Genomic DNA, 24,634 nt, shown 5'->3' with positions numbered 1-24,634 from the left:
CGTTCTCAGCCTCCTTGTACATTCCAGTGCCCTGGATTCAGAGCCGTAAGCTTGGGGTTACAGTCCTGGCCCCACTGCTGATTTACTTGGGGCCTTGGGCAAGTGCCACCCACTCCCACGCTGACCTCAGATCTTCTACCTATAAAATGAGACTGGACCAGAAAAGAGATTCCAAACTCCAATGCCAGGCCGCTAACAAACAACACAGACCAGTTATAAGAGCAAGAGCTATGGTAAGAACTCTGACAAAGTACCACAAAGCTTTTTGTTTCCCAACCCCCTTTTGTTGACTTGCTAAGAAGCCTACACTTACTTGGGTGGTGACATCAACCCAAATCAGTGCAGACCCCCTTACTCATTCAGCAAAGATTTATTGAGGGCCTGTGGTAGACTGGCACTAGTCTAGGCACAAGGGACTAAATAAAGCATAAAATGGGCATCTATCCTTACCTTTCTGAAGCTTATATTCTAAAGACATAAAATAAATAAATAAATACATAAATATGTTAGCCGTTGCTAAGGACGGTGGAGAAAAACAAAGCATGGGAAGAAAGAGGAGTGCTGTAGGAGGAAGGGTTGTATTTTAAACACAGTGGTCAGAGAAGATTCACTGAGAGGGTGACCTTGGAGCAAAAACCTGAAGCGGGAGAGGGAATACACGGGGCAGAGATCTGGGAGAAGAGCATACCAGGCAGAAGAAACAGCATGTGCAGAGGCCCTGAGGATGTGATGAGCAAGAAGGCAGGGTGGCTGGAGCAGAGTGAATGAGGGGGAGCAGTGATGAGGTCGAAGAGATAAGCGGGGGTCAGGGGAGGGACGCACAGAACTTTACATCAGCCAAAGAGCAACTGGGTAGAGTTTGCAGGAGATAATGAGACCTGCATCATCCAGGAGAGAGATGGTGGTGGCTTGGACCAGGGATGGAGCAGTGAAGATGCTGAAAGGTGTCAGATTCTGTGACTGTCAGCCTCAGTTTCCTTATCTGTAAAATGCATACACTGTGCAGAGAATAAAAGCTGACAGGTTTTTCTGATAGATGTGAGAGTGTTGGCCTACCTGACTGGAATGATGGGATTGCCATTAACTGAAATGAGGGAAGCTGCAGAAAAACAGATTTTTAAGGCAAAATCAGAAATTCATATTTTGGATGTATTAATTTTGAGATACTCTGTTAGACCAAAGTGGCGATGTCCTGAAGTCCTGTTGTTGTCCGTGTCTCCAATGATTGGTTTGGAGTTTTTCTTTCCTTTTCTTTTTTTTGCAAGTAGACTTAAGAAAGCATAAAATGAATCTGTAGTCAGGAACCTCTCAGATACAAACTAGTATAGTATTTCAGATTAAGATTTTGAACAGGGAGAAAGATGTAACATACATTAATAACATTAAGAATAAGAATATATTCAGGCGAATAAATAATTGCTGCTATTTATGGAGTGCTGTCCCTATGCCAGGTCCTTGCTAGGCATTTCACATGTGTTATTGCTCGCTGTGATTATACTCATGCACAACTGTAATTAGCCCCATTTGACAGATAAGGAGAATGAGGCCTAGAGGAGTAAAGCGGCATTCCCACTGTCATAAAGATGGTGGGTAGTGGAGTTTGGAATTCAAATTTCCAAACCCAGTCATATTTGATCTAAAATTCAGTTACATTTGATGATCAAGCCAAGGTTTCTTTCTGTCAGGTTAGTCTGCTTCTCAGCAAAAGGGGAAAACTCTTTCTGAGATAGATAAAGGGTGGCCAGGTGCAGTAGCTCATGCCTGTAATCCCAGTACTTTGGGAGGCCGAGGCAGGCAGATCACAAGGTCAGGAGTTTGAGACCACTATGGTGAATATGGTCTGGCCAATATGGTGAAACCCCATCTCTACTAAAAATACAAAAATTAGCCAAGGGTGGTGGCAGGCACTTGTAGTCCCAGCTACTGGCTGAGGCAAGAGAATCGCTTGAAACCAGGAAGCGGCGATTGCAGTGAGCCGAGATTGCGCCACTGCACTCTAGCCTGGGTGACAGAGCGAGACTCCATCTCAAAAAAATAAAAATAAATAAAAATAAAAGATAAAGGGCCTTTAAAATAGGACATAGTTGTTTGTAGAATCTCTCTTTTAAAACATTTTAGAATGCTTACTTTGGCTAAATTAAGAGGTAGGGCAGCTTCTCCAAAGAAGGACAACTTATTAGGAGAGGCATTTATTAATCACCCACCCTCTTCCAGCAAGTGTGAGCCACACTGGGCATTGTTGAGGCCCTGGATCTTATCGAAGGTGAAAGAATTCAGCATGGCATGGGGAAGTGCCACTGGGAATCAGGTGGACAGTGATCAGCTGCTGAGGACAGCAGGCAGCTGCAGCTGGAGAGGGAGAAGGGAGCTGAGAGGAGAGATGAAGGAGCTGCTGTGAGATGGGCTCCTGGGCTAAAACAGGCATGGTTGGGTGCACAGGGCTCCATGTCTCCCTGCTGAGCCCCTGGGAGCTGCAGGAAGATAGGTGAACCTTGGCTTCCAACAGAAGCGGCATGCCTGGAACCGTTGGTGGGATTAGAATGAGCTGGCCCTGCTTCTACGGCTCCCTTGTGGCCTTTGGCAAGTCTTCACTTTTCTGTCTAGGAAATGTGGCAGTTGGGACTCGATTGTCATGAAATGCCAGGAAAGAGAGTGTGTGTGCACGAGTGACAGGGAGGGAATGCAAGTGCAAGAGACAGCGTGAGTGATTTCATGTGGTTTCTTGTTTTGTATTACCAGGAATGAGGAAGCTCTCTGATCTCAGGTTGTGTGGGGGCTTTGTCTGTGGAAAGGGGCTGTCGTCGCAGGCAGAGCAGATGACGTCTCCACATCCCTTTAGTCCTTTGATCCGTGTGTTCCATGTGTCCTTCAGTCTCACATGAGCAAAGCACAGCACACACAGGGCAACTCTGGGGAGCTCTGAGGGCACCATCTTTCCTTAGGACCCACTTTGCAGACTCCCAGTGGACCATCATCTTGCCCTGCAGCCAACCCCATGCAAAAATGTTCCTTCTAACATTCATTTTAGGGATACCTTTTTTTCTCCCAAAGAACCAATTTTCTTCCTGCCCTCCCATAACCATGAGAACAATAAAACTGAGCATACTTTCCCTGTTGGCATCAGTGGCCAGGAAGCTTGCAATTGAGTCTCAATGTCATTATTGCCACCATATATTTGTGGTCAGCATGGATATTCCCTTCTTCCCTGGGCCTCAGTCTCAATGCATACTTTTTTTCCATGTCATTTATGAGCTGCCTTAAAATGGTCAGGACTTCTCCTGTCATACCCCTAGGCCTTCCTTCCAAGATTTCTTTACTTGAAAAAGTACCCTTGATATTTTTTTTTTATTTTTGCCCTAGTGAGGGCAAGGGTTGTGGTACAGAAGCCTCACTGCTAGATTCAGGAGTCTAGCCCTAAGCCCATGCTCTGTCCCTGACTTTCTAGGTAACCTCAGGCAACTAACATGGTTTTTCTGGGTTTCGGTTTCTTTCTCTATAGAATGATAGGTTGTGATGAGGTCTCCTCCAGATCCTTTCCATTCTGATTCTGAGAGTGTGTTAGTCCCTGTTGGTACTTGGGGTAAATGCCAGGGGATTAGGGACATGACTCCAGGATCCTAAGAATCAAGGCAGCAATTTAGAAAAAAAATGAGAATCTATAGGGATGGAAGTCTCACCATTTTCCTCATCCTGTGATGCTTTAGAGCTGGAAGCTTGGGAGAAGGGGGAGGGGAGAGAAGCCGGACGGAGGCTTGACAGCTCTATCAGTCAGGAAACCCAGGGAAGCATATGCTGTGGCCAAGGTTGCTGAAGGGCCTCCATCTGCCAGGAGCCACTTGCCAGGCAGCCACCAAGCTGGGGCTGGCACCACTGCCCCTCCGTTCCTCACATTTCTCCATGGGTGTTTGCAGAGGGGCAGCCCTGGAGCAGCTGGGATGGTGGAAGCATGGGAACCAGTGTTCCCCCTACTGCTCCCTACCCAGACAGGAGGCCTGCCAGACATTGCTCTGGAAAGCCATCCCAGGTCAGTTGGCCTAGCAGAGGTTGCCAGTCACTTCAGAGTCACTCACGCCTGGGCCTGCTGATGTCCCCTGAGGTGATAAAGCAAGAATTATTTCTGAGGAAGGGAAAAAGAGAGATCTCCTTTGACAGGTAATGGTGATAGCAAGAAATGTTCAGTCTTCTAATTTCCCAAGAACTGCCCCCATCCCTCCATTCATTACCTTGGTTGGATCCCGAAGAGACAGGCAGGGCCAGGAAGGTGGTGCCTTCCTGAGTGAATGCATGAGATAGCTGAGACGAACAGAGGTCAAAGACCCAAGGTCACCAAGAGGGATGATGTGATATAGCTCAGAGGAGCTGAGGGTCTCTCAGTGGTGGGCTTGCATAGCACCTGGGCTTCTGGGTGGGATGCAGCAGTTGTTGGAAGAGGAAAGAGCAGTGCTCCTCATGGAAAGGGCTTTTCCTTTGCCTGCGAGGCTGATTCTTAGAGGAACAGGGAGAGTCACTAGTTAGGGAGAAGGCACATGAAGAATTTTTTTTTTCCTTTTTCTTTTTTTGTTGAGACGGAGTCTGCATTCTGTCACCCAGGCTGGAGTGCAATGGCGTGATCTTGGCTGACTGCAACCTCCACCTCCCAGGCTCAAGTGATTCTCCTGCCTCAGCCTCCCAAGTAACTGAGATTACAGGCACTCACCACTTTGCCCAGCTAATTTTTCTATTTTTAATAGAGACAGGTTTTTGCCATATCAGCCAGGCTGGTCTTGAAATCCTGACCTCAGGTGATCCACCCACCTCGGCCTCCCGAAGTGCTGGGATTACAGGTGTGAGCCATGTGTCTGACCAAGAATTTCTTTTTGAACAACTTTCTGTAGTATGCTTACCTCTTATGTCTGTGATGTCCTGCTTTTATGGAAGCATGAGCAGCGCAAAATGCAGGTATATACCTGCTCATCTCCATTGTGGTATCTTAGAGTCTCATGGAAAAGAAGATTTTTTCTTTTATGCAGCAGAATGATAAGTGTCCCAGGTCTACTGTATTATGAGACCTTCATGATGCAGTAGAAATGCAGGTGCCCATGACTTGGAAATCCAGGGTCCGGCCCTGGGTGACTCTTGTAACCTCTGGGGCTTCAGGTTTGCCGTAGATCAGATGGACTAGTCTCCACTTGGCCTCCCTCTGTGGGGAACTTGTGAGGATTCAACGAAGTTGTGAATATGCAAGAGCTTTAGGGGCAACCTCAGCCACCTGTCTCCTCCAGGCTGAACCAGAGTCAGGAGCTCTAGGGAAGCATCCTGGGCCCAGCTACCTGAAGTCAGGTAGAGGCAGGAGCACTGACTCTTGCTCCCCTTCTGCTGCAACTTGCTGAGCCATTCTGGGAGAGTCCCTACCCCTTTCTGGACCATGCGTGTCTTTTTATTAATACAACGGTTCATCTAAATACACACACACACATGCACACACACACACATGTGTGTGTATATATAATGGAGTCAGGGGAATGGTGGCTCACACCTGTAATCCCAGCAACTCAGAAGGTGACGCTGAGAGATTTCTAGAGGCTAGGAGATTGAGACCACCAAGAGCAACATAGTGAGACCCCAACTTTAAAAAAATAAAAAAATAGACTAGCCAGGTGAGGTGGCTACTGGAGAGGTTGAGGCAGGAGGATCACATGAGCCCAGGAGTTTGAGGCTACAGTGAGCTATGATTTTGCCACTGTACTCCACCCTAGGTGACAGAGTGAGACCCTGGCTCTAAAAAAATAAAATAAAATATATATTACATGTATTTTTAAAAATTTGTTTTTTATTGAGATATAATTTACATTCCATAAAATTTATCCTTTTAAAGGCCGGGTGCAGTGGCTCCCACCTGTAATCCAAGTACTTTGGGAGCGGGGAGGCCAAGGAGGGTGGATTGCTTGAGGCCAGGAGTTCAAGACCAACCTGGCCAACATGGAGAAACCCCATCTCTACTAAAATATACAAAAATTAGCCGGGTGTGGTGGCGTGTGCCTATAATCCCAGCTACTTGAGAGGGTGAGGCATGAGAATCACTTGAACCCGGGAGGCGGAGGTTGCAGTGAGCCAAGATCGTGCCACTGCACTCCAGTCTGGGCAACAGAGTGAGACTCTGTCTCAAAAAAAAAAAAAAAGAAAAATTAACCTTTTAAAATGTACAATTGAGGGATTTTAGTATACTCCCAAAATTATATAACCATCACCACTATCTACTTCTAAAAAGTTTTCATCTTCCCAAAAAAGAAATCCCATTCCCATTACCAATCATTCCCTGTTCCTTCTTCCCTTCCAGTGTGTTTTCTCTCTATATGCTTTTGCCTGTGCTGGACATTTCATATAAATGGAATCATGCAATATGTTGCCTTTCGTATCTGGCTTCTTTCATTTAGCATAAAATAAAATCAAGGGTCATCTATGTTGTAGCATGGATCAGTAATACTTCATTCCTTTTATAGCTAAGTATTCCATTGCATAGATGCATCACATTAGTTTATCCATTCTTCTTTTGATGGACATTTGGGTTGTTTCCACCTCTTAGCTACTGAGAATAGTGCTACTGTGAACATTCTTATACAAGTTTTTGTTTGAACATCTATTTTCCATTCTTTGGAGTATATACCCAGCAGTGGAATTGCTGGTTCATATGGCAATTCTGTGTTTAACTTTTCGAGGAACCACCAAACTGTTTTCCATAGCAGCAGCGTCATTTTACATCCCCACCAGCAATGCATGAGAGTTCCAACTTCTCCACCTCCTTGACAACACTTGTTATTGTCCATCTTTTTCATGCTAGCCATCCGAGTGAATGTGAAGCAATATCTCATTGTGGAAAATAAGTATTCCATAGATTTTTAACCTGAAAAATCCTTTTTAAAAAGTAGTCTTACTTCACACCTTCCATATGTAAAATACATACGAGAGGAGCCTCTTCAGGTGAAATGGGGAAGGAGGCCCGAGCCACCCCTCTCAGTAGGTACAGAGGCAAGTCCTCTGGGGTGGTTTGAAGACCTAGGCTCAATGTCCTTCAGCTCTAGAATCTGAGTCTAAGGAGAATCTGAGGACTGGAGACACGTCCTGTGTAGCAGCTGCCTCAGCCTTCAACCTATCCTGGTTGCCTGGGGAACCTCCTCACAGCATTTGGCCAAGTTGTGCGTCTGCCTTGCCGCTGTGTTGGGGTTGCCACAGTGAGAAGAAGTCGGATGGCACCTCATCTGTGGTCCCAGATTTGAGGGTGGCTTGTGCGGGAAACAGGAAGCAAGGTGGAGAAATGCCAGCAAGTCCTGGAAGGAAGATCCTCGGTTTTGTTGACAAAGGAGGAGCAGAGGGACATAGTGGCTGCTGAGGCCATAGCCAGTTTACTGAACTCCCCAGCTGTGAATAGCCCTGATAGTGCTAATCTTCTGAGATCTAGAGTGCATCTTCTGGAACACTCCCAGGCCTGTCTTCTATTCCCACCTCTGCATTAGCATTCTAGGAGCACCAGGTGCTCTGCTGTTCGATGGGTGGAATGTTCTGCGTTCTAGTGTTGCCTTGGCAAAGAGAGGATTCCCTCCCAAGTTCTGCTCTGTTGATTGCAACACTCTGCTTTCCACAGCTGTCAGTGGTTTGAGTCATCAGACACAGATTGTTCTGTTCCCTTGGATTTTAGGATAGCTTTCTTCTTGTATCAATGGCTAATTCTTTGAAAGAAGATAAATTATAGTACATACAGGGACTTTTGCTTAGCTGGAATATTAGATTAACCCAAGCACCTGGTTTTTCCCCCATGACTTGTTGATTGAGTAAAGTGCTATCATGTCTCTTTGAAGAATGGAGCTTCCTAATTTTACATATGTGGAAACTGAGACCCAAAAGTCCTAGTAATGAAGGAGAAGGAAGCATCAATGAGAAGCCCATAATTTCATTAACAGCCCTGGAATTAGAGAATGTTAGATCCAGCACCTTAGAGACCATCTAATCTGACTCTTTGGTCTATCCAATATGCTTGTTTAAAACATTGTGTTACCAACAATTGTGTGTTGATTGGGTTTGTTTTTATGAAATTTCCCAGGGGATGGTGTTCCCCGAGTTTTGGTCCAAGGCATAGCATCCTAAGTGGCCAAGACAGTAAGTGATAGGAGAAGTCATTTGTGGAAAGGCTGTGGGTGGGGCCTAAAAAAGAGTGCAATGTATGCTTGAGGACAGGCAGGGAAGGTGCTGCAGACAGGACAAACAGCCCATGTAGAGATGCAGATTTGGGAGTGACTAGCTGAAGTCTCCTGGATGTATCAGAGAGCCAGTTGAAAAGGGTGTCAATGGGAGGGCCTTAAACACCCACATCAAGAGCTTTGCTCTGATTTTTACCTAATCTGGGACTTCCAAGGAATTTTGAACAGGATCCAGGCCCTTTTCTCCATTGTTCCTGCCATGACCCTGGCCCAGGCCCTCCTAATTTCTCCCCTGGTTGGTAACCTCCTAACTGGTATCCCTCCCTCTCCACACAGGCTACCTACCCAGGAACTTTCTAAAATGCAAATATGATTGTGCCCCTTTCCTATAAAGCACTTGCATGGCTTCGTGTTGCCCACGGGACAAGATCCTGGCTTAGGTGGCTCTGTGTGGCCTGCCCCCCTCCTTCTGCAGCCTCACTCCCACTGTACTTCTGCCCTCACTGGGCTCCCTAGTTTCCAAGCAGCCAGCTGTCACTCACTGCCTGTGTCCAGGCTTCTCCTTCCCTCCCATTTGCTGCTGCTGCCTGGTGAACTCCTATTCATCCCTGAAGACCCAGTGCAAATTCCTTGTGTGGAGAAGCATTCCTGGATCCTCCTGAATACACTATTATGCCTTGAATGTGTTTTTGTTTTGAAGCTCACTTCATGTTACTTCCAAAATACTGGCTGCTCCCATGTTTTAGTGTTTATTGTGTGATAGGTACTGACCCAAGCCCCGTACTCACATTATTTTATGTTATTCTCACAGTAACCATGTGAGGTGTGTTCATTACAGCCCGTTACAGGTATGGGCACTGAGGCTCAGAGAAGTAGTGTGACTTGCCCAAGGCATGCAGCTGAAGGGCAACAGAGCTGGCATTTAGCCCAGATCAGTTCATATCGATTTCTGCAGTCATTAGTCTCCTGCTCCCTGGACCCCCATTGTTGGAGGACTTAGGAAGTGTTGAGCATTTGAGGAAGCAGTCAAAGGAGTGGATGCAGCAGGGTTGCTATGGTGTGGACAAGATGGGGAAGTGGAGGGAAGTTCAGTGAGGGCAGGGGCTGGGTTTACTCTGGAGCTAAAGTGATGAGAGACTATCAGCCCAGCTTCTTGCAGTTAGAGGGTTTTCTTTCTACCTTCCTTTCAAATGGCAGCCTCTGGCCACCTGGGGAGAGGCTTGTGGGACTCCAGGCTAAGCAGGTGGCATGGTAACAAACACCATGGCAACCTGCCTCCTTTCTGGGGCCTAGAAGGGAGGGAGGACCTGAGAGAGCACAGGGTACACACTGAGTTTTCTGAGTGAGATCCCGAGAGGTGGCTCCCTTTGGGCCTGGGTGGCTTCTGCCCTCCCACTGAGGGACCCTGCCTGCAAGGTCCCGTCCCAGTAGGGGAAATGCCTCTTCCACCTTTGTCCCTGATGAATAGCTGGCTCTGGGTTCCCAGGAGACTGTTAGCTGTACCCAGGTACAAATGCCATCCCCTTCCCTCCCCCACGCCCAGGAGGAAGGAAGAGGGAACTCAAGAGGAGGCAGGTGTGGGGTTGCCAAACAAGGTAGTGGCAGGGACAGCTGGGACAAGGCCCTCATTGTAGCAAGGCCACACACAGCTCTAAGACAAACCAGGCATTTTGCCTGCTTCCCAGGACTGGGCCTAGCACTCTGCCTGGACTTTCCTGGCTCCTTAGAACACTCACTCACACTGGCTTGGAAGAGCCCATCCTCAGATATGAGTCCTGCCTCTGCTGGAAAGTCCTCCTGAAGGCTCAGCCTCCTTTTTATATCCTCCCAAAACCCAGAAGGGCAGGGGCGATGGTGGGAGAGTTGTTAGTGAAGCCAGGCTGACCAGAAGCCAGAGCATGTCACCCCTGCAGCTGTGTGACCTTGGGCCCAAATGCAATAACAAAGCTGGCCTTGAAGGATCACTGCTTAAAGTAATGGGCCAAGGCAGACTAGCGCACTCAGCATGGCCACCTTACCACAGAAGGATTCAGGCAATGGCAGGTGATCCTTGGAGCCCTTACCCATGTGTCCCTCTGCACCCTAAGCTGTCAAGATCCTCCTGTGCCCAGGAGGCAGTGAGCCATTTATGGCCATCCTCATAAGCATGGAGGAGCACTGATGTCCTCTCATCCGCAAATCACCCCTCCTCCATGGTTCCTGCTCTAGGGGCCAGCCCTACAGTTCCAGGAGGCCCTGCCTGGGTGACTGGGGCATGATGAGTGGGAAGCATTGCCAAGCTGGGGCAAGCAGCTCAGGTGACAAGCGTGGTGTCGGCAGGTCCTGCAGCCCAGCACCCGACACCTCCAGGCAGACAATGCTGGCTGTGTCCAGACCCTCCAGGGGAACAGGCCGTGTTCTATGTCCCCGCCAGGAAACAGGCCATCTGAGCAGTGCCTTTGTCTACTCAGGAGGCAGCCCCGCCGCTGGCTGGGATGACCAGGCTCCGGGGAGGCCCTGATGTGGGAAGGGGGTGGTCCCCGGGCCAGAGACTCTGGGGTTTGAGATCCAGCCCCTCAGCATCTGATGTTGACCGGGTTTCGATATTGGCTCTGCCACACACCTGGGATGTGACTTGGCCAAGTCCCTTCCCTCTCGGTGGCTGGATTCCTCATCTGTAAAAGGGGACTAATCACAGCACTTCCTCATAGGGTTGTTGAGAGGAGTCAATGGCATAATGTACGTAGTGTGGTTGGCACGAGGTCTGGTGTGGAGTGGGGCTGGGTGAATGCTTCCCTCCAGCATGGGGAGAGGTCCGGGCATGACATCCTCAGCCAAGTCTCCTGGAACCCAGGCTGCTGTCCCTAGTCCCTGCTGTGAGCGTGGAAGGAGGGGACTGAGGTCCCTGGAGCTGGCACAGGACCAGCACATTGGCTGCAAAGAGCCCAGGTTCCCCACTCTGCCCCAGACTCCAGTAACTCTGGGCTAATGCCCAGTATAGCCCTCCTCCTCACAACAGCCAAAATTCAGGCTAGCATGGGGCCTCTCCTCTCCTGAAACCCCAGAAAGGCTGCCCTTGGAGCCCAAGCCTCTACCCAGGAAAGAAGCCTGAGGACTTGAGGGCAGGAACCAGGGGCTTGAGTCTACCTGCCCACTTAGCAAGAGGCCCAGTGATGGGTCTCTCTAGGCATGAACGCTTCCTCCTGGGTCCACCCACTGGGACACCCCCAGCGGAGGGCCTCTGCTCCCATGCACCCCAGTGCTCTTCTGCTTTAAGTCTGTGCCCCTACATTCCTGGTAGATGCCAAAACCAGCATGCGCATTGCAAGGGTGGGTGCAGACATGCCTGTGTGCTGTGTGGGTGCGGGAGGGCCTGGCTGCATGTCCTGCGTCATGGGCTGGCTGCCTGAGCACGTTCATGGAGACACGTGTGGCACATCTTGGAATGGCAGGGACATGGTACCTTCTCATGTTGGTGTGTATCCATATGTCTTTCTACACATGTGCTGGTATGTTGGTCTGTCTTGTCTTCCCTGTAGACGGGAAGCCCCGAACCACGCGCCAACTGGGAAGGTGATGGTCGGCGAGACCAGCCCGTCCTAATTCAGGGTTCCTGGTCCTGCTCCAGGAGTCCTACGGCCTGCAGCCCCTACCAGACAGGGAGGACTGAACAGCAAGGGGGTGTGTGGGTCTGAGTATCAGGGTCCCAGGGAAGAAGCAGGCCTGGCTTGTAGAGTAGAAGACTCAGTGCCAGCAGTCAGGAGGCCCTGCTCCTGAAGCCTCTGTGATCTTGGGCACAGCCTTCACTCTGTCTGGGGCACATTCACTCATCTGGAGAACGCAGGGTTGGACTGATGATTTTTAGCCACTCCTGACAGTTGTGGTTTTACGTTGGGTGGTGGGAACCTGTGCACCAGCCCCATTCAATTCACTGGTGGAGGCAGCCGTGGCCTGCCAGGCCCTCGCTCCTGGGGTGTCCTGCCGAACGGTGAGAAGAGAAGCCATGCCGGGCAGTGGCCCCAGCGAGAGGATGACGTGGCCTGGCCCGGCCCTTTCTGCGGGCCCCCCAACCCGCCCTCTCTCCTCAGCCCCTGGGATACCACCCATCCCACCACTTACTCGGACCCGCAGCCTCATGGCCATGTCCCTGCCGGGAAGTAGACGGACCTCTGCTGGATCCCGCAGGTGAGTCTCCCCCGCGCTCAGAGCCTAGGCTTCGGAGGGCGGGAGGTGGGCGCGGGCCTCTCTCCACCTGCCACCGACTTGCAGTGTGTCTTTGAGCAAATCATTTCCCATTCCCATCTTTAAAATGGGCTTGCTAACACCTGCCTCCTCCTGGAACTAGTCAATGGCTCAAATGACACACAGTGGATGTGAGAGTTCTCAGAAGGCGTAAACCACTGGATTCCTACCAACAGTAGCCTCATCAATACTGTTTGATTTTTCACAATGACTGGAGGGAAGTCGTGCAGTCATCCACTCAGACTCACTTGGTGTCCCTTGATTTTTACCCCCGGGGGTCCCTCCTCCTGTCCCCACCCCTGTATGCCCCATTCTTCTCCACCTCTGTCTCAGTCTATGCAGGGATCTCCTCCCCTGGGTTTGGGGAACCCCAGAAGTTGAGGACCTTGATAAGCACATATGAGGCCCCACCCTTGCCCCGCAGCCCTGCCGGCCTCCATTCTTGTCCCTGGGGAGCCAGGAGGACCAGCCTTCTTCTGGTTTTCCATCTTGATTTGCACTGTCTGTTCTGTCACCCCTGTCTGTGCGTCTCTCTCTCCCTGCTTCTCTCCCCTGTGGTGACCCCAAAGTGGGGGCACTTTGGGCCGCAGCGGCCTGGCAGTGTTCGCCCAGTGTCCGCAGCTGCCCGCCAGCCAGAACGAGCACCTGCCTCTTCTTCCTGCCTCCAGGCGCACCTCTCCACCTGTGAGTGTGCGGGATGCCTATGGCACCTCTTCGCTCAGCAGCAGCAGCAATTCCGGCTCCTACAAGGGCAGTGACAGCAGTCCCACGCCAAGGTAATTGGCCCCTCCTCTCTGGTCCTGGCCCTGCTGGCTGGGAACAGGTTGTCCTGGGGTGGGGGAGGTAGGGGAGCAGGATCGTGTTCTAACCACCCCTGACGCCAGCATAGTCGCTGGCTGTGTGACCTTGAGCAGGTCACTTCTCCTTTATGAGCCTCAGTTCCTGTCTGTAAGATGGATATGACAATATGCAGCTGTACATAAAAAAGAAAAAAATACAGTGGCTTAAACAAACTAGGGGTGATGCTTGCAGAACAAGGAGCCAAGGGTTGGCAGCTCCCTGAAGCGTCGGGGACCCCATGCGTTCTCTCCATGCTCCACCATCCTTAGTGTACAGCTTTTGTCTTTGTCATCACAGGTGGCTTCTGTACCTCCAGGTATCAGGCCTGCCCTCCGGGAAGGAACAGGTGGAAAGGACCAAAGCCCTCCTCAGAGGTTGTTTTTCTGAGAGGGACACCTTGCCCCCAAATCCTGCCAGTTCTTGCTGGCTGGAACTGGGTCATGTGAATAACTCTAGCTGCAGGGCCAGTTAGTATCTTCCCCAGAACAGCACCACCCCAGACAAAATGGGGGTTCTGCTAGGAAGAAAGCAAGATGAGTGCTGGGAAGCAGCCTACAGTGTCTACCATCATGCACTTCTCAGGGGAACACTTTGAGAGTGACAGAGGTGGAACTGGCTTGGAAGACGAAATATTATGAATGCAGCAGATGCCAAGTTGTAGTCTTGGGTGAGGTGAACTTGGACTCACAAAGCAGGATCATGTTGGAGAAGCAGGTGTAGGGGAGCTGTGGGTCCTTGAAGACCAGGAAGCAAGAGCTATCATGGCAGGCCTTGTCCTGCTTCCCCAGCATTGAAATACAAGTGAGAGGTTGGGGCATGTGGGGATGAGCATAGGCTCTGGATTTGGTCTCTTCCTGTCTTTAGCCTCCATTTCCTTTCTTTAAAGTGGAGCTAATAACTCGGAAGCTTCAGTGACTTGATATCTACACACCGCCTGTGCATCCTAGTTGGCCCATAGTTGATACCTCCTGTTGTTTGAGCTTTGATCTGACTTAAGGCCAGGAGATGCCTGGCCTGTGGCTCCCATGGCTGGAGCACCTCCTGGGAGGGCTCAGTGGAAAGGATGTCATTTGTGTGACGTGATGTCCCAAGCCACTGAAACAGCAGCTCTTAGATTTCCATCGTGACACATGTGATGGGTAACACCCATGTGCAGGACCCATGCCCCTGCATCCTGGCTGTAACACCACCCCAGAGACTGGGAGACATAGGAGTAAAGTGCTAACTTACATTTTGAAATGTTAATTTACGTTTTGAATACCATATAATTGGCAACTTAATACTTTTCTATTAGTAACAGATTTTGTAACACATCTCATAACTGCAGCCCTTGGAGATAATCCCAACCCCAGGGCTGAGAATTGCTCCTAGTCTTCTTCCCCACAATGAAGGTTGCTGCCCCTGGGTGAGCAGTGGGGCCACAGTTAGGTCCCCTCTGCAAATAGCCAGGCTTTCCAAGGCAGGAATAGCTGAGAAACATGCACCGTAGCATATTTTTTTTCTAATTTTAGTTTATATATATATATATATAAAAATATATATATGTATACATATATATTTTTTACAAAGATAGAGCTAGTGACTAAAAATGTATATGTGTTAAATTTTATATTGGGGAAAAATACTCATGAAAGCAAAATGAAAAATGTAAAATAGTTACTTCCTCTCTAATCCTCAATCCTTACTGGTTTAGCTAATCTTGGTTCCCCCACTCCTACCACCCCTTGCCAAGGGGTGACTCCACCCCTTGCCAAGCAGAGAGGAGACCTGCGTGACTTGGCTTGAGTTAACCTAGGGGCCATGAGGTGGGTACATAGAAGAAAACCATTTCTCATTCAACTTCTATAACCACTTTCTCTTTGACAGTTTACGACTTACTAGTACTTTTTCCTTGGTAAACACTATACAGCATCCATGGAACTTTTAAAACTGCCTCCAGCTTGGCTGCTTCAGCAAATGGGCCTCACCAGGGCCTGCCTTTTCCAGGCTCATAAAGGGGCATTGCCCCTCCCTAGACCTGCCAGTCACTCTCCCCTCAAGGAGCAGAGTTGGATGGATGGCAACAAGGCCTGAGTCTCTAGTCGCATGAGAACATGTCCAGGTTTTAAGCCAAGATCCAAGGTTTCTTTATGAGCAGAACAACCAGCAGCCAGGATGCTAAGAGTAGAGCTGCCTGGGCTGTAGTCTGTTGTGGAGTTGGGGAGTTCTCCTTCCCTCTGAAAGCCTGGCCCTCCCTCCCCTACTGGCACCTGACTGCCCTCTGGGTGGCAATTCCTTCTCCTTTGCCCTGGTAGGGCACCATGTCAGTGCCGCCCTGTGCTGGGAGCAGTGCATGTCCAGCCTGCTGCCACCCCAGAGTACCGCAGTGAACCGGTCCCTGCCCAGAGCCGGCAGGTATTCACGTGTGTGCTCCCATGTGTCCCCGGAGGTGAAAGTGTGAACATGTGCCTGCGCTGGTGCCCTAGTACCTGTGAGTAGCTGCGAGGCACAAGTGTGTCTCCATGTATGTGGGCATGTAGGTGCGAATGGACGGGGAATTGACATCCCAGGAAGTGTGCATGCATATAGTACACACCCACATGTACACAGCGGGGTTGAGGAGTGAGAGTGCCAGGGCGTGTATGGAGAGAGCTGTGCCTGCGCCTGTCTGCCCTCCCTGTCCCCAGGCTGTGAGGGGTCTGGGTTCTAGAGAGGAGAGCTTCTGCCTCCACCTGGGAGATGTTTCCTCCTCTGTGGAGGTGAGTCCTTGTCTGCCATGCAGACCCAGGATCTGCCACTTACACCTGAGTTTCCAGCCTTCAAGCTCATTCTCTGGTTTGGAAGATGAGGTACCTGGGTTCTGCGATGCACCACTGGGATTGCCTGAGGGGCTCGGGGCAAGAGCTAACCTCTCTGAGGCCAGCGGCCCCTCTAAAAGATGAAGACAGTCCCTACTTCCAGGGTTGCTGTAAGGATCGATGGCATTGGTCAAGCACTTGGCCTGATTACAGGCTTACGCGTGTGCTCTGGGTTATATCTCCCCACCCAGCCATAACTAGAGGAGCCCTGAAGCCTGCATCCTGACACTGTGGTTTTCACTTAGAGGAACTCTACTAAAACCCACCTGCCAGAAGGCTGAGGGTTCTCCTGCCTTGTGTGGGAGGCCTGGCTTGGAGCCATCTGGTGGCCAGGGATGGTGAGGCTGGCGTCCCCTTGCTCCCCAGAGGTAAACCACCTGTGCCTTGCCTGACCTCTTCCTCCCTCCCTGATGATGGGCTTCCCCTTGCAGGCGCTCTATGAAATACACACTGTGCAGTGACAACCATGGCATCAAGCCCCCGACCCCGGAGCAGTACCTGACCCCCCTGCAGCAGAAGGAGGTGTGCATCCGGCACCTGAAAGCCCGGCTGAAGGACACGCAGGACCGGCTCCAGGACCGGTGAGCGGGTGGCCACGAGCAGCCCTGGGGGTACCCCACCAGCTCCATACTCAGAGAAACCAGGGCTCTGGGGTGCCTCTTGGAAGGAGGAGTGGCTGGGGGTCTCCCAGCATCCATCTGCTGTCTCCTTCCCAGCAAAGCCTCTTTTGAGCCCACTTGCAGACCCTCATCCCCAGCAGCTACTCACCTTGACTACTCCACGAGGCCGCTGGGGGCCAGGTGGGAGCAGTTTTCCATGAGGGCCTATCCTGTGGGGCCTCCCGCCTGTGCTGTCCTCTCCCAGCTACAGCCTGGCGACCCCTCTGGCTACTTCTTTTCCTCTGGCTCCCGTCTTCCAGGAGTTGGAGCACAGGGCTTCTTTCTGACTTGTCTCTTTTGTGGGGGAGAAACAACTCTTTATCCTTCCTTGCTTCTCCTGAGTGAGTCTCCAGAGGGCTTGTGGCCCACCTCGACTTCAGGTCCCAGAAACCTTTCTCCTCATCTACTTCCTGCTGTGGAGGATGATCATGAGAAGCCTTTTGCTGAGCTCTTCCCCAGCCCAGGTGTGTCCCAGGAGCCCCCGCAGGCCTGTCTGAGCTCATTCTCAAGTGCTTAATCTCTACCCTCCCAGCTTCTACCCTCCAGCCCAGTGCCTTCATCTTTGTGATCTACACTTCAGGGTGGTGATCTCCCATTGTCTTAACTATCCTTCTCTGGACTGTGTCTATGCAAACGTGCAGCCTATTGTGAGCTGGACAAGGTGCTGTGTGGGGCTGGAGCTCAGAGCGGGCATGATGATCGCTCCTTTTTTCCTTTCTTTTTTTTTATATACAGCAGCTTTATTGCAATGTAACTTGCATACCATACAATTCACCTATCAAAAGTGTACAGTTGGATGATTGTTAGTATAGTCACAGAATTTTGCAACCATTACCACTATCTAATTTCATAAATATTTCTATCACCTCAAAATAAACCCCATTCCCATTAAGCAATCACCCCCAATTTCTCTCCAACTGCCCTAGTTCCTGGCAACCACTAATTTTTCTGTCTCTATGGATTTGTCTATTCTGGACATTTCATATAAATGGGATCACGCTGTATGCATGACCACATCGTTCTTGACCACAGCTCTGCCAAGCAGCCAACCCGATTTGGGTTTGTTGTGGTTTTAAACTGCAGGCGGTTACGGGTAGCATTCAGCGAGCTTCATTGTCTGCAGAGCGAGGATTTCTATTTTTATTTTCCCTCATCTTCCCAGTGATGCCCAGGACCTACGTGGCCTTTTGCACTAATGCCTCAGGGAGCAGATGGCCCATCTCCCAGCTTCATTTCTAGGGCCAGCCCCACGGCTTAGAGCAGACCATCTGCCCTGTGTGGTTTGGGCAGGATGCCCTGGCGTGGCTTTGCCCACACCTTGACTCCCTGGTCACTGTGGTCTGTTACTCCCACAGGAACCTATGGCAGGTCTCTGCATGAAGTATTGTCAGTCTCCCCACACTCTCTCCATATCGAGTTTCATGCCTGTGCTTCCCGCAGTGGCCCACCTTCTGTTCCTCAGAGACACCATGTGCTTTTGCACCTCTGTGTTCTCGCATCTGTGTCCCCACCACTTGAGATGCCCTGCCCCCATCTCGCTCCCTGGGCAAACGTATCCTTCAAGACGCACTTCAAATGTGATGCCCACTGAGGCATGGACAGGGCTCGAAGCCATGGCTCCCTGGGGTTTGGCTGGGCCCCAAGGAGAGAGAGGCAGAGACTGGGCTGAGCGGATCATGCCCAGTTCCTTCTTTCAAACTCACTCTTTCTCCCAGGGTGAGGTGTGAGTGAGGAGCAGGGTGAGAGGCCAAGAGGGTTACTTAGAGTGGGCCCCCCACCTGGAGGCAGGAAGGGTGAAGACCAGGTATCTCCCGCTCCCCACTACCTGTTGCCTTGTCTGTTATTGGTACTCTAAGCAGCTCCAGCTGTGTCCTGACGGGTGGGTGGGGCCTTCTAGGTGATGCCATTGCTGACCTTTGTGGCCGCTGCATCCTCTCAGCCCCCAGTCCCTCCAGCATATTGTGGAATGAGATTCCTGGGCCCATTTCCTGAAGGAAATTTCTGATCTGGTTTTGAAAAGTATATGGTGCTTGATCTGGGACAGTCACTCTGCTGGGCTGATAAACCCCAGAGTGACAGCCACGGCATTTGTAGATTTTACTGATGGGAATGTAGGGTTTAGGCTGAGGGGGCTCATGCGGGCTGCCGCTAGGAAGTGAGCACGAATGCTCAGGACGGGGTTTGACGTCTCCTGGATGCTTTTCCTTCTTCCTCACTAGTGTTAATCAGTTGCCTTCTGTCTCACTCTGGTTTTACCTCTAGATCTGATGGGATATTTTTCTAACTTACCTCCCTCCCCTTGCACCCCTGGATTCGTCTGTGACTTGGGAATTTGAAAAGCCTGAGCATTTCTGGACAAGAGTCTGCTGACTGTCTTGTTCACCTGGTGCTTGCCCTTGTCTCTCAGGAGTAACTCTGTGCCTTTCTCATTGATCTTTTCAGCCTTTCCTCTTTAAGATACAAAGATACAAGGAGATACAAAGATACAAAGAAGAAGCTTCTGGCATGGATAGATGAGAGTCACCCTGTTCTCATCATTCTCCCCGTTCCACCCACCACTTCTCATCACTCTGCGTGAGGGATGATGTAAAATCATCAGCCTCCCCCAACATTGAAGGCTCATTTCTCTCCCCAGGGGTCTCTGGCCAAATATTCCTCCACTGAAACTTTCTGCAACCTGCTTTAGTAGGAGGCTACACTTTCTATAGAACACAGATTTTCTGCCTAGTTTTTGTGGTTTTACATTAAGATTTTATTAGGTTTTTATAGGAGTCTCTGTAAAACTTACAAGGATCTTTGTTGTCCAGTCTCTTCTCTAGATGATGGATTTGAATGTTGAGAGTTGTCTGCATTCTGGGGAGGGGATGGGGGAAGGAATACGAGTGGCGTCTCCTCCCACCTTTCTTCTCTCTCCAGGCGGAGGCTTCTCCTGTCTTCACCCCGCAGCCCCTCTCCCCAGCCACTCTCATTCCCACTTATAATAAAAAGGCGTTGAGTTTGTCCTTCTGTTTTGGGCTCTGAGCCACAGCAGCACAGGGCCCTTCATCCTTGGCAACATTTTCCTCTCCCTGCCTCTCCTTGGCGGTGACAGACCAGGCAGGCGACAGACCAGGCAGGCAGGCAGTGAGCGTGTGTGTGTCTCCTCGGCTCACAGGGACACGGAGATCGATGACCTGAAGACGCAGCTGTCACGCATGCAGGAGGACTGGATTGAGGAGGAGTGCCACCGCGTGGAGGCCCAGCTGGCCCTGAAGGAAGCCCGAAAGGAGATCAAGCAGCTCAAGCAGGTCATTGACACTGTCAAGAACAACCTGATTGATAAGGACAAGGGGCTGCAGAAGTACTTCGTGGACATCAACATCCAGAACAAGAAGCTGGAGACGCTGCTGCATAGCATGGAGGTGGCCCAGAACGGCATGGCCAAGGAGGATGGCACTGGGGAGTCAGCCGGCGGGTCCCCTGCCCGCTCCCTCACCCGCAGCTCCACCTACACCAAGCTGAGTGACCCGGCCGTCTGTGGTGACCGCCAGCCGGGCGATCCCTCCAATGGCTCTGCTGAGGATGGGGCAGACAGTGGCTTTGCGGCAGCCGATGACACACTGAGCCGGACGGACGCACTGGAGGCCAGCAGCCTGCTGTCATCCGGGGTGGACTGTGGCACCGAGGAGACCTCGCTGCACAGCTCCTTTGGCCTGGGCCCCCGCTTCCCCGCCAGCAACACCTATGAGAAGCTGCTGTGTGGCATGGAGGCTGGCGTGCAGGCCAGCTGCATGCAGGAGCGTGCCATCCAGACAGACTTCGTGCAGTACCAGCCTGACCTTGACACCATCCTGGAGAAAGTGACCCAGGCCCAGGTCTGTGGGACAGACCCTGAGTCAGGGGACAGGTGCCCAGAGCTGGACGCTCACCCTCCGGGGCCCAGAGACCCCAACTCAGCAGTAGTGGTGACGGTGGGTGACGAGCTAGATGCCCCAGAGCCCATCACCCGTGGACCCACCCCACAGCGGCCTGGTGCCAACCCCAACCCTGGCCAGTCGGTGAGCGTGGTGTGCCCCGTGGAGGAGGAGGAGGAGGCTGCCGCAGCTGAGAAGGAGCCCAAGAGCTACTGGAGCCGCCACTACATCGTGGATCTGCTGGCTGTGGTGGTGCCGGCCGTGCCCACAGTGGCCTGGCTTTGCCGCTCCCAGCGGCGCCAGGGCCAGCCCATCTACAACATCAGCTCCCTGCTGCGGGGCTGCTGCACTGTGGCCTTGCACTCCATCCGCAGGATCAGCTGCCGCTCGCTGAGCCAGCCGAGTCCCAGCCCGGCGGGCGGCGGCTCCCAGCTCTGAGGAGGCCCATTCCGGCCGCGGCGCCTGCAGCCTGACCACTGATTGTAGGGATGCCGTTCCCCCTCCCTTCTCCCATGGGCATCATCTTATTTATTTAGTTTTGGGTGTGGAACTGTTTCTTTTTTTCAGGATATAAAACAGTCTCGTGGCAGGAGCAAGGGTTGGAGAAAGGCATCCCAAAGCTTCGATGGAGAGCAGGGAAGGGAGACCCAAGGCAGGAGGCACACCGGCTGGACAAATCGCAGGGAGGGAGGGCACGAGGGCCCTCTGTCCCCCTGGCCCTTCAGACAGGGCTGGCCCTGCTCAGGAAGCCTCTAGCTGTCTTTATCTGGAGAAGCCGGGCTTGAGTTGCCCACAGGCCCTTGCCCTGCACCGTCCTGTCCAGTGCCCTGCTCACTCCATACCTGCTCTTCCAAGCCACCTTGCCCTCAGCCCAGGTTCCTGGGCCAGCACTCTCTCCTCAAATGGAAGCAGCCATGGCCTAAAGTGTAGATCACTGACCCAGGGCTCAGAGCAGAGGCTGGAACCACTGGGCTGGGCCGGCGTTCCAGCCTCCCCAGACTGCTCCCCACCTTGGGACTCAGGAGCTCGGTCAAGGCCACAGGCTGGAGGAGAGACGGGGCTGGGCACGAGGTGGCGGAGGGCGTGTGGGTTCTGTGTCTGTCTGTTCATCCCAGGCCTTCCCGTCATCCCTTTCCTCTTGGCACTTCTGGGTGTGTCAATCATTATTCCTGTGAGGCAGCTAAGCCTGGCAAGCTCAGTGCTGGGGTAGGAGGGCCTGCCTGAGTCCCAGCTCCCAGCTGGAGAATCCACCAGCACAAGAAGAGGAGGCAGGGGGCAGAAGCCCAAGGGGGCTCCCTTAGTCTTCCAAGGTGAGGCCATCTCATCTGCAGGCTGGGAGGCAGGGCTGGACTCAGGAATCCACAGCTTACTGAAAAAGCCAGAGGCCATGACTGCCCCCAGGAACTTGCCCCGAGTTTCTCTGGGGCCCTTGGGTCCAACTTCTGCTTTGCACTATGTTCATTTTGGGGTTGGTTCTCAGCCCTCCAAGGGTCTCCAGTGAGATGGCTGCTTGCTGTCTGAGATGAGGGTTCCTAAACCTTAAACCTATCTGCCTCTGGAGGAGGGTGGGGGATTCTGGCAGGATGAATCGCAGGATGGCGTACTGAAGCCACGATGTTCGTCCAGGCCAAAGCAGGGTGTCCTGGGATAGGTTTCCCAGGCAGGGGCATGGCAGAGCACACAGGCACCCCGCAGCCTCCCTGCTCCCAGCCCAAGGCCAGTCGGCCTGGGAAGTTCACTGCCCCAACTCCTTTCCCGGGACCATACTGAGTCCCCCAGCCATGCTGCTGACATTCTTATTACCTTTATTATCTTACCAAGTAAACTCACTCCTCTTCCCCCACAGGGGTTACAACCATCTGGTTGTCCCTCCCACTCTTCAGAGGCGAGGCCCCACATCTGGGGGGTTGGAGGGACCCTGTGTCTTACTCGCCCCTCTGGCCTAAGGGCCACTCTGGTTCTTTGCCAAGGTTGCTTGCCCTCACCCCAATGCTCCAACAGTCATTGCCTGACTCATGGGCTCTGCCCTTCTGTTCGGTGCCCTCCACGCAAGGCGGGGCACCTGCATGCACTGGGAGGGGGCAGCTGGACCAGCCCTCGGGGCAGGAGCCCCCCTCTGCCACACGCTTTGTGCCTCCAAAGCTCCCCCCGCCTTGGTCAGGGCCTCAGACCAGCCATCCTTTGTGGAATATACCCCAACCCAGCCAAACCAAACCCAAATGCCTGAGGCCTGGCTGGGGCTGCCCCCGAAGGACACTGTGGCCATGCCACGGAGGGGGCAGTGGACAAAACCAATCCAAAGCCAAAACAGGACTGGCCGCGGACCCAGCCTCCTGTGCTGCGCACTCATGGAGCTGCGTAGTCTCCTTAGACATAGTCAAAGCTTTGCCAAGAAAAGAAATGTATGAACTATATTTGACAACATAAAATCTCTCTATTTTTCACCACTGGAATTTAGTCAAGCTTCAAGCCCCTCTGCTCCTGTCTGTGTCTTGCGTCTGTGGCCTTCCTGTTGTGTCTTGTGTTTTGGTGGATGTGACAGGGCTGGGGCCACAGTCTACTCTGTCCCTGCTGCTAGAGAAGCCACCTGTGGAGGAGTGGGCTGTGGTTGGGCCTGAGGCCTGTGGAGGAGGTGAGTGTAGCCAGCAGCAGCCCTCTACTCCTATTCTGGCCTGAGACCACCGGTGTGGGTCACGAGGGCCCTGGCCCGCAGTGTTGAGGGTCCTCTCTTTCGGGGGTTCTCCTGGGGCCTTTGATGCGCTTTTCTTCTTGTCAGTGGAGGAAGCAGCTCCCCACTCAGCCCTGGGACAGGCCCTGGGACTGTGGCAGCCGGTGGCCCTGGCCCAGCTCCAGAGTGTGTGTGTGTGTGCTCAGATCCCGCATCTATGCAAAGGTGCAGGCTGCCTGTGCGGCTCCAGGCGGTGGAGGTGCAGCAGCTGCTGCTCAGGCGCCATCCCCTGAAGAGGCAGGGTACAGACGGGGCTGGGAGGGCAAAGATGGGGTGGGGCCTCCCCCTGAGAGAGCTCACCCTCCACAGTGACCCTTTTCCTTCCTGCCTAATCCCGTTGGGCTGCGACCTTTTCCTCCTGCCCTCAGTTTCTGAAACAGAAATCTTTGGGGCCTCCCCTTTCCCCAGCGTCTGGCCAGAGCGGATGAGGTCCTGAGGAACAGTGTCCCCAGGAACCACGTTCTGGAGCCTGGTGGCCAGACGTGGCTTCTCCTGAGTTCTAGGGCTCGGGCCAGAGTGGCCCTACTGCCCAGCCAGTCCAGGCTCAGGCAGGAATCGGACGCTGGGGCCCGGGCTCTGCACAGAGAGCTGGGCTTGAGTGGAGTCGATTGTAGATTTCTCCCAAGGGTGAGATCACTTAGCTTCTCACTGACACACCCTTCCCAATTGCCACTAGCACAGGGGTATCTTACAGCACTTTGGGGAGGGGTGGGACAAACTGCAAGGTTCTGGGGCCAAGGCCTACCCAGGGGCCTCTGGCCAGAGAACTCACAACCCCCCTCTGACCTAGGGGACAATGCAAACAGGTCACAGTGCACTCCCATATTATGCCATCCCTTTGACGAAGAATTCAGGGAATGTGGGAAGTGGGGAGGCGGGGAGGGATCTTGACTCTTGTCTCCTTTGTCCTTTTGTTCAGACAGAGTTGTACCTGCAGCAGACAACTCTGAATTAAAGCATGAAAACACAGTAAGCCCCTTGGCCTGTTTTCTTTATACTGGGTGGTTTCTCTAAGGGGGGCAGTGGGAGGGTTCACAGCGTCTTCCTCCAGTCCAGGGACCAGAGCACTTGCACAGGAAAAAGCCAGGCAAGCAGCGATCGCCTCTGACATGCAGGAACACAGAGAGCTGCACGGGGCTGGGGCACCACTGCCCTCTTGGGGTCAGGCTCAGGGTCTGGAACCACCTCCCCCTGCCCCCACATGGCACACCCTGCTGGGCACCATGAGCACATCGCGTTTCACCCTCCCCAACATCCCCTGAAGTGGCTTCTCATGCCCACTTTG

General features: G+C 52.4%; 1 protein-coding gene across 2 annotated transcripts in view; it reads left to right on the top strand.

Moving 5' to 3' along the window:
* SNPH (syntaphilin) overlaps nt 1-24,319 on the top strand; it is a 42,259-nt gene extending 17,940 nt beyond the window's left edge. The window contains exons 3-6 of one of the 2 annotated variants that reach the window (XM_011943396.1): nt 12,239-12,335; nt 13,061-13,168; nt 16,501-16,650; nt 19,883-24,319. In XM_011943396.1, coding sequence (XP_011798786.1) covers nt 12,286-12,335; nt 13,061-13,168; nt 16,501-16,650; nt 19,883-21,059 — 1,485 coding nt within the window. In that variant the 5' untranslated portion in view covers nt 12,239-12,285 and the 3' untranslated portion in view covers nt 21,060-24,319. Of the gene's footprint in view, nt 1-12,021; nt 12,336-13,060; nt 13,169-16,500; nt 16,651-19,882 lie in introns of those variants that run through there. The other variant, XM_011943397.1, reaches the window with a different exon arrangement.
* Nucleotides 24,320-24,634: the final 315 nt, after the last annotated feature.

Source organism: Colobus angolensis, unplaced genomic scaffold (assembly GCF_000951035.1).
Source record: "Colobus angolensis palliatus isolate OR3802 unplaced genomic scaffold, Cang.pa_1.0 Scaffold219, whole genome shotgun sequence".
Lineage (NCBI taxonomy): Eukaryota > Metazoa > Chordata > Mammalia > Primates > Cercopithecidae > Colobus > Colobus angolensis.
This window is presented reverse-complemented; position numbering and strand designations above follow the sequence as displayed.